Here is a 14,037-nt window from a genome sequence, read left to right as displayed (position 1 = left end):
CACTGGGCTCCACTCCACCGCCGGTTCCCAGGAACAGAGGCCTTCTGTGAAGGTTTATCTCTGTCCCCTGCTGTGTGGACAGGGTGGGGTGTGTGGGTGGAAAGGGGGGAGGCAGTATTTTCCAGGGCTGGAAACAAGGCAGCAAGGCTACGTGGATGGAACAATTAACGAAGCAGAGGTTAATCATTAAAGAAGCCAATGGCCCATGGAATAGCAGAGCCCAGCATTCCCTTTGGAGGAGGAAGTGCCAGAAAACTCCTTCAGAGCTACCCAAAGGTGCCTGGGGACACAGATACTGGTTAACACCCTAACCTGGCCTTGCTGTGCCACCGCACCGCACACCTGGCCTTCCCAAACACACCAGGCAGCACCATGTTTTGCTACCCCCAAGAACGCAGAGGCCCCGTTGCTTGGGCCGTATGGAGCAGGGCTGCGCTGGCCGGCAGATGAAGTAGGAATTTGCCCTGTGGAGTTACTATGAAAAGCCTCAGCCACGCAAGGGTGGAAGGGCTGCCACCGGGGAGGAAGTTTCCAAGGCAGAGCAAGCTCCTGAGAACAGCATTCCCAGACAGCCTCCCAGCCCTCCCTGCTCCACACCTCATTACGGGAAAGGAGCGCCAGTCAGCCAACATCGCACTCAGCTGCACAGGGGAGCAATGGATGGGGGTGTGTGCGCGCATAATAGGCACTTCCCCTCGGCGAGGCTGCGATCATCATTGAACTGCTCCTGTCCCACACAAGATACGCAGGCGGCGCTCCCAGGGTCGGTGCATAGACACTGGAGTAGGAGTACTACATAAGAACAGCCAGACTGGGTCAGACCAATGGTCCATCTAACCTAGTATCCTATCTTCCAACGCTGGCCTGTGCCCAATGCTTCAGAGGGAATAAACAGAAGAGGGCAATTGTTGAGTGATGCATCCCCTTTGTCCAGTCCCAGCTTCTAGCAGTCAGAGGTTTAGGGATACCCAGTGCATGGGCTTGCATCCCTGGCCATCTTAGCTAATAGCCATTGATGGGCCTATCCTCCAGGAACTTCTCTAGTTCTTTTTTGAACCTTCACAACATCCCCTGGCAATGAGTTCTGCGGGTGGACCGCGTTGCACAAAGTACTGCCTTATGTTTGTTTTAAACTTGCTGCCTGTTAATTTTATTGGGTGATCCCTGGTTCTTGTGTTACCGGAAGGGGTAAATAACACGTCCTCATTCACTTTCACCAAACCACTCGTGATTTTAGAGACCTCTGCCCTATCCCCCCTCAGTCGTCTCTTTTCTAAGCCGAACAGTCCCAGTTTTTTAAATCTCTCCCCATATGGAAGCTGTTCCATACCCCTATTCATCTTTGCTGCCCTTCTCTGTACTTTTTCCAGTTCTAAAATATATTTTTGTGGTGGGGCGACTGGGTCAGAGAGGGTGTCCCCTTCTGAAGCGTACAAGAAGGACAGGACGCGGCAGCATTCAGGGCTAGCACGGAGAGCACGGCGGGTGCGGGGAGAACGTAGAGGAGTCAATCCAACAGCAACTGGGGAGTTCTGCTAAAACCACCGCAGCCACAGAGCAACGTCTCTGCCAGTTCAGCCTTTTCCCTGCATTGGAAATCTGGGTAGAACCAGGGAAATATCTTCCCCCCTCACCGTCGCTCCCAACTACAGGGGTGGGGAAATCGGGTGCTTTGGAAACATTCCCTAGCAGGATCCACCCCGTTGTAAATTATTCCCTGCAAGAAGAGACGCCAAATCGGCTGCCACCAGGCCCTTAAGAGACGCTGATGTTTCAGTTTCCAACCGTTCCCTCTCCGCTGGCTCCCCCATCCCTGCACAGCAGCCATCCATCTGGCTGAGATATGCAAGTCATGACCGAAAGCCCCTAATGGAAATAAATGACATGCTCTCCCCGCTGCTCCAGCGTGCAATAAATTCCTCCCCAGCCGCCCCACCCCCACCGCTGCTCAGGCTTTTTTCCAGTCAGCCCTTCATTCCTCATTAACATTCCCCTTTCATGCCCACGTAAAGCCCCCAAGGCAAAGAAATTCCAACCCGCCCCATAACAACGATGCTTTTCATCTATCCACCCCACAGTGCTCTACAATCTTTTACAGATGGGGAAACTGAGGCAGAGCAGGGCCGTGACTTGAACAAAGTCACACAGCTGGCCAGAGGCAGGACTAAAACGCAGGTCTCCCAAGTCCCAATTCAGTGCCCTAGCCCTTGGGCCACGCTGGCTGACAGCAAGGGGGGCCCCTTTTCTCCCTTGGACCAGCCTCTGATCCCTTCCCCTTGTCCTCATGCCCATCCCAGGAGAAGCTGAGACATATTTTGCTGGAGTTACAGCTATCATAAGCACCTTGCCTGAGCTACTGCCTGTCTTCCTAGGAACAAAGGAGTCCCATGTCCCCACCCCCCGCAGCAGCCAGCAGCTGCCGCCTTCAAAGCAAGGTGTCACCACTTCTAACAGGGCCTCCCCAGCTTTTCCTTAGCATGGATCCCATCGTCCCAGCCAAGTTGTCTCATGGGCACCCCGGCCCTTGTCTCCATGGGGAAGGAGTTACCCTTTAATGCAAGTCAGCAGCAGGAAATTAAGAGAACCATGAACATGCTTGCCCCCACCTCTCTGTCCCATGATCCAAGCACGTACAAGGAAGGAGATTTTAAACTCCCTGCCATGCCCCCGCTCAGTTTAGACTCCAAAGCACTAGGGCAGGTTATTTTAGTTTGGGTAAGATACAAGCGAGATTGTTGAGCAGAAGAAATCAGTCGTAGCTTCCGGGCAAGCAGCAGCCAGCGCCCGTGGCAGCAAAAGGATGGGACAGATGCTGGCTTCCTACGTGGGCAGAAGGCTCAGCTGAGAATAAGCTGGGGGACAGGATAACATTGCTATATACATAACAATCCTGGCAATCAGTGCTGACGGGGAAGGAGAGACAGGTTAGCAGAGACTGGCCCAGGGGGGCAGCGGGCTATGGGGGAAGGGGCAGAGGCGTGGCAATTACTCCCAGGGGACAGAGAGATTGGGGGACACTTTTGCAAGATGCAAGGTGACCAGCTTATGCTCTAATAAATTTGTTAGTCTCTAAGGTGCCACAAGTACTCCTGTTCTCTTAGCTTATGGGAAGACAGCTTCCAGCACTGCCCGCAGGGGGCAGTAGTGAGCAAGGTGGGGATGTACACACCATGTGGCCGGAAGTATTTCTGGACAACCAAGAGAGCACACAGATCTAGCACTGCTCTAAGGGCTGAGAGCCTTCCAGTCCCCAAGCAGCCCAGGCCAACGTTTACCGGGGCAGCCCGCTCATGGTGCGTTAAAATCCTAATGACCACACACCCGGAGCAAGGCGCTCGGACCAGCACGGAAGTTCTCAGCTCCCCCTCTCCATTGTCAGCCATCGCAGAGGGATCTGGGGCCTGGCTGGTCAGGTTCCTGGGAGGGCGTCGCTTGTCTGATAAGACGAATGGAGCAAGCCGCAGCTGCCCAGAAGTGCAATCTGCGGAGACTACAATTCCCAGCATCCACCGCTTTACGCAAGAGAAGGGCAAGCGCAGAAGTGGACGCTGACCATCCTCGGCCATATAGAGAGGCACACACCTCCCTGAGTCTCTATCTCAGACAGCCCCTGCGCCCACCATCACTCTGCACCTTGGCCATTGCTAGCCGGAGCTGGCAAGAGACGCTCTGAATAGCTAGAGGGGTTGCTGATGGAGACGCTTTTCCAGTCCTAAAAATAGCAACTGGCCATTTCCACAGCTTCCCGGCCTCGCCAATGCTCTTCATTAGACGGAAAGAAAAGAAAAAAAAAGCCACCTTCCGCTGGAAGGAGAGATGCAGGCATGCGGCAAGCCAGGCACACACGAGCCACAAATAGAAGCAGGGGAGAGAGCGCGGAAGAGGAATCAAAGCGTTTCCAGCCCCAGTTACTCCCGAGACATTTTAATTAATACTCCTTCTGACTTTGAGTCTTTTCTTATGCACAGCGCAATGCCTGACCTTTAAAAGGAGCAGCGAAAGGGAAGGGAAAAACGCACTGTAGCAGCACAGGGAAGTGGAGAGGCTTTTAATAAACCACAGTGAGGAATTTAACACCATTGGCACTATTTCTGATGAGGGGGGAAAAACGAGGAGGGAAGGGAAGAAGAGGCGGCAGGGCTGAAAATAACCATGTTACACTCAGGCGGCATTACTGCACAGAGTGCCAGTGGGGGGCACATCGCAAGGAGGGGAGTGAGCCGTCAACTCTGCCGCCCACTGACCTTTCCTAGTCTCAGCCAATGGAGATCACCAGCGACATGAGTTGGATGGTCTCCAGTGGGTGGCAAAAGACTGAGAAAAGGTGATGAGAGCACAGGAAGAGGGAAGGCCGACTGTGTGGGCGTCCTTGGCCAAGTCACTCCCCTCTCTGTGCCTCAAGTGGGCTTCAGGATACGCCGTGACCACCCAGGAGGCTATGAGGCCCCACCGAGAGAGGGCTTTGCGATCCTTCCCCGAAAGAGCTAGGAGGTCAGTATCAGATTAAGACCCTGGAGGCAGATGGTGCCATTTGTGAGACAGGCTTCCTAGCACAGGCTCTGGGACAGGAAGGAGGAGAACCAGATTTTCCCCTCTGTTCCAGCCCACTCCTCCCCCTAGGTGATGCTCATCTTCTCTGCCATTTGAGGCGGCAGGTGGGGCTTAGCTAGCCCTGGAGGGGGGGGGAGGGGAAGGGGGGAGACAATAAGCAGCTCACTCCTACTCCCAGCTGGAAGGCGGAGCACAGCCCCAACCCAGCCTCAGACACTGGCCCGAGCTAAGGAGCCTTCACCAATATTAGGGTCAAAAATCCCAGGGATGGGCCACGGCCAACGGCCACCCCAATACATGTAAATATAGTGTGTACTCCCAGGCCATTCAGGAAGGATCTCTCTCCCTCTCCCAATCTGGGAATGAAACCAGCTCAGAGCTCCCATGTTGGGAGGATTGGGAAGATCTCGTCTCACTCGCAGGATGCCTGGTGTCCAGGGAAGATGGAGCAGCACGCCCCAGGGAGGGGGTCAGACACTTTCTGGGCAGCGGCACGCTCCTCCCAGCAATGCAGACAGTTGCAGGAGCACGGACAGGAATCCCTGCAGGAGTATGCAGTAGACCAGTTCGCAGGGAGGGCTGAGGTTGGTGATCAGGGCAGGTGAGGAGCAGTGTTTTGGTTCTAACTCCCTGCGAGCCATTACTACGCAGACGGAGATAGGATCCGAGGGTACGTCTACACTGCGCAGTTGTTGCCAAAACATTTGTCTTTCATGGGTACTTAAAAAAGCCCCCCCCCACGAAAGACAGAAGTTTTGCCGACGCGGGGCTGGAAGTATTTTGTCGGCAAAAGTGTCGACACAGCCTTATCGGTAAAAGCTGCCTAGTGTAGCCAAGCCCTAAGGCTGCCCCACTGTGCCGTTGGCCTAGGTTTGCACAGCACTAATCCTTCCATTCAGACGGATTGTTCCACACGCCGGTGCCAGGGGGTGAAGAATGTGACTTAGAAGAAACCTTCAGCATGGGTCTCCATGGAGATGCAACCGCCTAAGGGGACCCCTTACAACCCTACACACGTCAGGGGCGACCGCTCCCAGCTTCACCCAGCCAGACCACAGCTGGGACAGGAACTTCCCCACAATTGGCACGTCACCCGCAGAGGAGCACTGTGCAAACCATGGGCTCCGCTCCACAGGTGGAACCTGCCTCAGAAGAAGGTCACGCTCAGCAAGTTGGGGCTTTTGTTTTCTTTAATTGATCAAAGCGAATCTGTCTCACGCCATCTGTACAAACGGGTGGTGGGGGGAGGGGAGCCGGGCCCAGCCCCAGTCCATGGCTTCTGCACATCGACACCCTGCAATACAGACAAGTGGAAAGGTTTGATCCAGGCTCAGGGAGCAATGAGGAAGGCTTGGAAGTTGTTCACGGCCGACAGGCATTTTGGGGCCTATGTGAAACAAGGCACTGAGGACCACGAGCGCCCTTGACAGCCCCAGGAGAGTGGACAAGGAGCAAACCGGCCATACAGACCAAGCGCTCCTCTCATCCATGAAGATGACCAGGGGCTAACAGCTGGGCAGCCCACCCTCTTATACCCACTCAGGTGGTCTCTGGGGCTGCCAGTGCAGCCCCTTTCAAACCCAGCAGGCACTCAGCCAAGCGCCAAGGCCCAGCATGCCATATTCTGGGAGGATCGGGCACTGAGCTCAGGGGGCACTGGGCAGCACCAGAGACAGGAGCAATCCGTTCTCACTGAGGAGACCAGTGTCAAAATGGGGGGGGGGGGGGGAGGCAGGCATGTGTAGCTATTTAGCTTAGGATGGTGCAGCCTGCCATACTCCCCACCTGTAAGTCAGACTCCCAGTACCACCCCAGCCCCGAATTTGCCCTGCAGGGTCTGAGGCTATATCTAGAAGCCTTCAGACCCCACAGCGAAGTCTGTTAATAGCAGTGACATATTAACCAGAGTGCCGCTCTAAATGGGGAGACTCCAGCTTGGGTCAGGAACCGACCGTGTCCAGGCATTAGCTACCTTCTAGTAATTTGCTAATCAGGCACCTTCTCCTGCCCTCAAGCCGTGATCAGAGACTGACCTGGCCCATGCTGCCATCTAATGGCAGAGGCCTGCTATGACAGGGGCATACCCCCAATTGCTTTAGTGTCTGCCTCTGGTTGCAAGTGGGTTCCCTCCTCCATCAGGGCAGTCAGGGAAGCTTGGCTGTGGAGACACCAATCTCCCATCGGGCTGAGTAGCCCTGCGCAGCCTCAGTCCTTCTAGATGGGGCTTCAAAGAGGACTGAGCTAACAACAAAGATCGGGAGCTCCCCACCAGGCCATGTTACAGAAGACGCTTTACCCTAATTACTCCAGGGCTTTCACAAGGGCCTCACTGGCTTCCACGTTAATCTGGGCTTCTACTTTAGCCGTTTCGTCAGGTGCTGCAGCCAGTTGGGATAAGGCCTTATCCAGATTCGATTTAGCAGTCTGTAAACACACAAGCAAGGGGGAGAGCGGTCACCAGGGGATTAGGAGCAGGAAAGTACGTCAGAGCACAGCTGCCTCCGGCACCGCCGGGGATTCTGGGGCTGGAACAGCTACACCCTGAAGTGCATCACTGAGCTGAGCAGGTGGTTGTTACTACAGGGGCTGGACTTAATGAACTGGGCCCCCCAGCGGCACTGGGTGCCCAGGGTGGGGTGCTCAGGGACATGCTGCTCGTTCAAGTCAAGCCCCTTTTCAAGCCCACAGTACCTACAAGAACAAATTTGTCTCAGCCCAGGCCACGGAGACAGACCAAGCGACCTTCTCAGTCGGGGCATTGTCTGGGGTGTCCCAGGGCAATGGTTCGACAGGACCTGCTGCCCCAGGTCAGCCAGCCAGGCCCCTTTCCCCAGGGCAGCTGGCACTTTAAAAGGGTCAGTAGCGCTGCAGTAACGAAGGGTAAGGGCGTACTCAGCAACGCCACAATAGGCAACTGCTGAGCCAGCAGCACTGAAAACCTTCGTGGGAGGGCACCAGAGAGGTTGTCCTTGGAAGCTGGAGCAAACCCCAGCAGGCCGTTTGTGCTTTGCAGCGTAGGCCAGTCCTGCACACCGGCACTCATCCAGATGCAGAGTGTGTAGAGGGGCCTGGTCCGTGGGTCTGAGGCCAGCCTGGGCATTTGGACAGCCCATTAAAGGGCCCCATGATTAAAAGAAGCAGGAGTGGAGTTGCGAAAGATCACTAAACACTCCAGGACAAAGGGACGCAGCCTGCAGGGGGGGCTTAACTCAGCTTCCTCCCCAGGTATCCTTTAAGGAAGGTTTAACTCTATGATCCTGGGCAGTGGGTGGAGAGCTCAAGGTGAGGAAACAGACCTTGATCTGCGAAAACCTTCCTTGGCCACAGGCAGCCCACGCAGGAGGAATAAGGAGTGAATCTCCCGCAGCAGACCTCAGCTTATAGCCAGATTCTTTGCCCTGCTAGCGAGCGGGGCCCAGCCCAGCCTGTTCCTCACCACCCAGCGCAGGCCGGTGACCGCAGGGTACTCACAGCGAGATCCAGCATGTCCAAAGTGGCCACCTCTTCTGCCAGCAGCTGCACCGAGGAGTCAGCATTGACTGTGATGGAGCCACTGCTCACTGCAAACACAACAGCCGGGGACTGAGTCAGCGGGTGCGGCGGGCGGCCCACGGGCCCCAGGTACAGGGCAGGGCTGTGAGCTAAACCTGGTTTGTGGGGCCAGGTCACAGGATAACGGTGGCGGGAAGGAGTCACAATGGCTGGTACCCCCGTCTGTACCTAGTGGAGCTTACACATTCTTAGCCCTCCCCCGCAGCAGCATTGCGAGGTCAGGTCTGTTGTCAGCTCTCACCGCCCCAGGCGTCAGGGGCTCTAGTCACCAGGACAGACTACCTGGACCTGCCAGGGGACTGGCGCACACTCCAGTGGTGTATCTTCACTTGCCACTCACCCAGTCGTAGGACTCCTACAGCACCCTCCAGCTGAACACCTCAATGCACTTCACGGAGGTTTCGTAAGCCTGCCAGACTCCCTCCCCAGCCCCAGGAAGGAGAGATTAGCCCCATTTTACTGACAGGAGGGCTGAGGCAGAGAGATGATGTGGCTTGCTCAGACTCACACAGTGCTAGAGCCATAAATAGGACTCAGGAGTCCAAATTCCCAATCCTCCATCCACTGGACAACAGCCCCGTCCCAGACCCACTGACAGAACCCAGGAGTCTAGGCTCCCAAGATCAATGGTGAAGCAAAGATTCTCCCCCACGGTAACCCTTAAGGGGAGTCCTTTCCAGACAACAATTCCTCCCTGCTGCCTCCTCTCACACTTTCAGGGCCCCACCCAGTTTCACACACCAAAGTACTTGGTCGCTGTGCCGTCCTCGGCAAAGACCGTCACAACTCCGGGTTTAAGGACCTGCAGGGTGGGAACATGAGCCGCCAAGATGCCGAAGGAGCCGCTCAGCGTGGGGACATCCACCTGCTTCACGGCGGCACCGTTGTACAACACCTGAGAGAGGGGAAGGGCAGTTGGAAGCAATTCTCTACCCCGACAGCAGGAGGCAGTACCAGGCAAAGGTCCCTTCCCTGATCCTGCAGCTCATTGGTTGAGCAAGGGCCAGAAGGGACCCAGGGAATCTGCTCTCACAACATGGGCACAACCTGCTGAGTTAACAGAATCCCTGCCCTGCCCTCCCAGGCTGAAGGGGCGAGTGGGTTCAGTGTAAGCGTACCGCCAGAATGCTTCAGAAGGGTGGGACTCGGGAGGTGGGGAGGGAGTGGGCCTGGCAAACGCTGACTGGGAAAGCGCTCCAAGCGCAGGGGGGCGGCGTGAGGAGTCATGGAGTCGGGAGTGGGCGAGAGAGACAAAGGGAGCGGTTTGGAGAAGCTTGGGAAGAGCGTAGGGAGCCCTTAAAGTGAACCTTGGCCGAGGAGGCTGATAGGAGAGAGATAGCGAGGCAGGCTCCTCGCAAGCTTCCCACGCAGCTCTGCCAATGCAGCACAAGTCCTGCCTTGCAGTGCTAGTGCTCTGTTCCAGCCCTGCGGATTCCCCCCCAGCGCTCTGCCCATGCAACCGCGGACCTGAACTGCAGCACCCCCTGCTGGCTCAACACGGGCTCCCACCCCACTCCACCCATGCACCTCAATCCTAACCTGCAGCACCCCTTGCTAGCCCAGCTCCAGGACACCCCTCTCACAACTCTGCCAGTGCACCTCAATCCCAACCAACAGCACCGCAGTTAGCCCAGTCCTGAGGCCTCATGCTAACCCTGGGCACCTCCATAGCAGGAGACGCATGCCATGCCAACACATGCACCATTAGGAATCAGACCAAACCTCTCGCTTGTGAGCCAACCCTGACCACACAGGTACAGGGAAAACAGCCGTCACAGCAGCTCCACAAAGGCAGGAGGGGAGCATCAGGAACGCTGAATGTAAGGGGTGGGGCAGAGCGGAGAAGTGTGGGGGCAGAGCTGACATAGCAGGGGGTGCTGCAGGGTGGAGAAGGTACTTAGGCTGCAAGATCCTCAGGGAGGAGCTCACCTTTTCGTTGTGTGCGCGCGGTGCCCAAAATACTGGGGCCCTGATCTATGCCTGGGGTCCCCAGTGCTACTGCAGCACAAACAAACAACAGAGCTGGGTGCTGAAGGGTCAGCTTAAGGGGTGCTGGGGGCCCCAGGACCAGGCTAAGGGTTCAGGTTCAGGTCGGCGGCCTGGAAGATTAGGCCATAATCTGCTAATCCAGTGTATTGTGCCTGAACTACTGTGTCCGGCTCTTAAAATAAAAACACTCCTAAATCCCTTCCATCCTCAATGGCTGCTCCTTAGGGCCTGACCCCTGCTTGCATTGGGCAGCCGGGGCAGATAGTTTGCCCAGCACCTACTCGGGCATTTCTCCCCCTTTAGCAGAGAGCTTGTGCTGGATTGAAACAGGCCGTGGACAACATTTCTCTACCAGTGGGACACTCTTTTCAGGGTCTGTTATCGCTATGTAACAATCCACAAACAGAGGTTAGATGCATAAATGGCATTTTCATGGCTCCCATCAGAGGCTCGGGATATCCCCCTCCCCCCAGCCCTGTGAGAGCCCCTTGCTCTCACAGGGCTGGCACCGCATCAAGCTTCAGAGGGACCAGACACAAAAATCGTTGCCATCACACAACACCAGGATATAACCTTCAGGAAACCACCTGCATTTAATGGTTCTAGCAGCCCCCTGCCTGCCGTGGAATGAGCTGTACAGTCAGACAGACACTGGGCCAAGAAGAGGTGCCCTGCACCATGCTCTGAAGGTCACTACACCCAGGCTCCTGATTGTGTGTGTGTGTCTGTGTGTGTCGGAATTCCACATCTGGGGACTCTTCCTGGCCATCCCCACATGGCACAGCCCCCGCACGCTCTAGGATGGGGCGGCATGTTCAGGCACAGATCTAACTGGCCCATACCAGCACCCTGCAAAGAACACCCCTGTGCCAGCCGCAGGGCAGGCTCCAAGGGGAAGCTCAGAGAGGAGACAGGAAGGAGGAGGAGAAGAGACCTGCCTGGTTGGGGACACACATCACCAGCTCTAACACTGCCGGTGTAGGCCCAGCCTAAGGACCCCCCACACCTTTCATACCCCGCCCAGGCCCAGCCTAAGACCCCCCCCACACACACACACCCCTGGTGCCCCCCAGGCCCGGCCTAGGACCCCCCCCCCCCCCACACACACCCCTGGTGCCCCCCGGGCCCGGCCTAGGACCCCCCCCCACACACACACACACACCCCTGCTGCCCCCCGGGCCCGGCCTAGGACCCCCCCACACACACACACACACCCCTGGTGCCCCCCAGGCCCGGCCTAGGACCCCCCCACACACACACACACCCCTGGTGCCCCCCGGGCCCGGCCTAGGACCCCCCCACACACACACACACACCCCTGGTGCCCCCCAGGCCCGGCCTAGGACCCCCCCACACACACACACACCCCTGGTGCCCCCCGGGCCCGGCCTAGGACCCCCCCCCCCCACACACACACACACACCCCTGCTGCCCCCCGGGCCCGGCCTAGGACCCCCCCCACACACACACACACACACCCCTGGTGCCCCCCAGGCCCGGCCTAGGACCCCCCCCACACACACACACACACCCCTGGTGCCCCCCGGGCCCGGCCTAGGACCCCCCCCACACACACACACACACACACCCCTGGTGCCCCCCCGGCCCGGCCTAGGACCCCCCCCCCACACACACACACACCCCTGCTGCCCCCCGGGCCCGGCCTAGGACCCCCCCACACACACCCCCCTGCTGCCCCCCGGCACCTGCGTGGGCGAGGCGAAGGTGAAGGACATCTGGGCCGGGCCGGCGGCCGCCTCGGCGTAGGAGCGAGCCGGGGCCCGGAGGCCGGGCAGGCGCAGGGCGCGGGGCCCGAGGGCCAGGAGGCGGCGAGCGGGCAGCATGGCGGGGCCGGGGCGGAGCGGGCAGGCCACCAAGGGCAACGGGGCCAGCGCGGGGCAGCCTGGGAGACGAACGGACTGCAACTCCCACAGTGCACCGCGCGGCAGGCCGCAAGAGCTCGTGGGAATCGCAGGCCTGATAGCGCTAGAGACCACAAATCCCATAAGGCACCGGGGCAAGCTGGGGGGAGGGGCTGTCGCCGCGAGGGCTCATGGGAATTGTAGTCCTGAGAGCGCCACAAACTACAAATCCCATGATGCACCGGGGGGGGTCTGCTGCCGCGAGGGCTCGTGGGAATTGAAGTACTCATCAAAATAAAACTGAGGCTATGAAGCCCACAATGCACTGGGGCAGGCCTCCAATGCCTCTAGGACTTGTGGGAGGTGTAGTTTTTTCTCCTGCGCCCCACTATTTACTTCCCACCTGTTTGTTTATTGTAGGGTCATTTTTTTCCCCTATCTCCCCACAAAACCACGCCATAGTATTTATGACCAGGGCTCCTTGTCCCAGCACCCCTCATCACCCAGCGCGTAGCTGCATGCACGGGGACAGATGCCTGCAGAGCAGAGCCCATTTTATTAATAAAAGCAGGTAGTGGAGTTATGTATAAAGAAATTCTGTGACTTACAGCCATGGAACAGGACTCAGACGGCTTACCCCGCCAACTCTCTTGGGAGGGAGAGTCCCTGTGCCATTGTTCTGCATTCATTTTTAGGCAGTGTTAATAATATTAATGTAATTAATTAATAGATATACTTAGCTCATGTCCAATGCTTTTCATCTTTAGCTCTCAAAGCCCTTTACAGAGGAAGTCAGTATCACTATCCCCATGTTATGGATGGGGAAACCAAGGCAAAGGGAGAGAATGACTTGCCCAAAGAAGAGTATCTCCCTCTTGTGAGGAAAGCTTTTTAATTTTCTTTTCCCTGTAGCCTGTGTGTGTGTGTGTCTGTAGGACACAATATCTCTCCAGCATATTTAAATCTGTTTCTGTCTCTTACATCTCAACAGCCTTGAAACGCAGCCCCCCATAAGCAAAAAAGTGCAACAGGGGGGAAAAAATCAGTTTAATTTAAACTCCACCAATTCCTTCGCTATTGATCCAATATTCTCTAGAGCCACCATGCCACTAACAGTGCCGTGAGACTCAGCAGCTGCCATCTACCTGTTCAGAAACGGTCACACGGAGGGACTGTGCTCTGTGCATGTTATCAGCACTTAGCATGGAGGCCTGAGAAATAGCCGTCTTTATGCCCAATTCTGAATCATGATAGAATGAACGGAGGGGAATGTGAAGAGGGCCTCACAAGGAGAGAGAGAGAGAGAGAGATAGAGTGTGTGTGTGTGACCTTGCAGTGTATACACAACCACCCTATGGCACCAGAAGAGGGCACTCCATGCATGGAGATACAATCCCTTCAATCTTCTTGCCCAGTGCCAGGCATTTTCATATACCACAAGGAAACATCAACAGGAAAAGCTCCATCTTTAAAAGGAAACCCAGTTTGCCCATGCATGACTGACTGGTGGGAGTGTTTGAGGGCATGTCTCTAGGTATGAAGGAATCATAGAATATCAGGGTTGGAAGAGACCTCAGGAGGTCATCTAGTCCAACCGCCTCCTCAAAGCAGGACCAATCCCCACCTAAATCATTCCAGCCAGGGCTTTGTCAAGCCTGACCTTAAAAACCTCTAAGGGTGGAGATTCCACCACCTCCCTAGGGAGCCCATTCCAGTGCTTCACCACCCTCCTGGTGAAATAGGTTTTCCTAATATCCAACCTAGACCTCCCCCCCTGCAACTTGACACCATTGTTCCTTGTTCTGTCATCTGCCACCACTGAAAATAGCCGAGCTCCATCCTCTTTGGAACCCCCCTTCAGGTAGTTGAAGGCTGCTATCAAATCCTCCCTCACTCTTCTCTTCTGCAGATTAAATAACCCCAGTTCCCTCAGCCTCTCCTCGTAAGTCATGTGCCCCAGCCCCCTCATCATTTTTGTTGCCCTCCGCTGGACTCTAATTTGTCCACATCCTTTCTGTAGTGGGGACCCCAAAACTGGATGCAATACTCCAGATGTGGCCTCACCAGTGCCGAATAGAGGGGA

General features: G+C 56.4%; 1 protein-coding gene across 1 annotated transcript; it reads right to left on the bottom strand.

Moving 5' to 3' along the window:
* Window positions 1-5,723: 5,723 nt before the first annotated feature.
* ATP5F1D (ATP synthase F1 subunit delta) lies at window positions 5,724-11,962 on the bottom strand. The gene is made up of 5 exons (XM_054013820.1): window positions 11,799-11,962; window positions 8,845-8,998; window positions 8,023-8,111; window positions 6,848-6,975; window positions 5,724-5,845 (listed from the first exon to the last, which is right to left on the bottom strand). The coding sequence occupies exons 1-4, from the start codon at window positions 11,934-11,936 to the stop codon at window positions 6,853-6,855; spliced, it is 504 nt and encodes a 167-aa protein (XP_053869795.1). The 5' UTR covers window positions 11,937-11,962; the 3' UTR covers window positions 5,724-5,845; window positions 6,848-6,852.
* Window positions 11,963-14,037: the final 2,075 nt, after the last annotated feature.

This window comes from Malaclemys terrapin, chromosome 24 (genome assembly GCF_027887155.1).
Source record: "Malaclemys terrapin pileata isolate rMalTer1 chromosome 24, rMalTer1.hap1, whole genome shotgun sequence".
Taxonomy (NCBI): Eukaryota; Metazoa; Chordata; order Testudines; family Emydidae; genus Malaclemys; species Malaclemys terrapin.
This window is presented reverse-complemented; position numbering and strand designations above follow the sequence as displayed.

What these genes read in the sequence shown, in the direction of transcription:
- ATP5F1D (XM_054013820.1), bottom strand. Translation starts at nt 11,936, where the DNA reads ATGCTGCCCGCTCGCCGCCTCCTGGCCCTCGGGCCCCGCGCCCTGCGC. An exon ending in CCTTCGCCTCGCCCACGCAG is followed by an intron (nt 8,999 to 11,798) that starts GTGCCGGGGGGC and finishes CCCCTCTCTCAG; the next exon opens with GTGTTGTACAACGGTGCCGC. An exon ending in CACAGCGACCAAGTACTTTG is followed by an intron (nt 8,112 to 8,844) that starts GTGTGTGAAACT and finishes TTGTGTTTGCAG; the next exon opens with TGAGCAGTGGCTCCATCACA.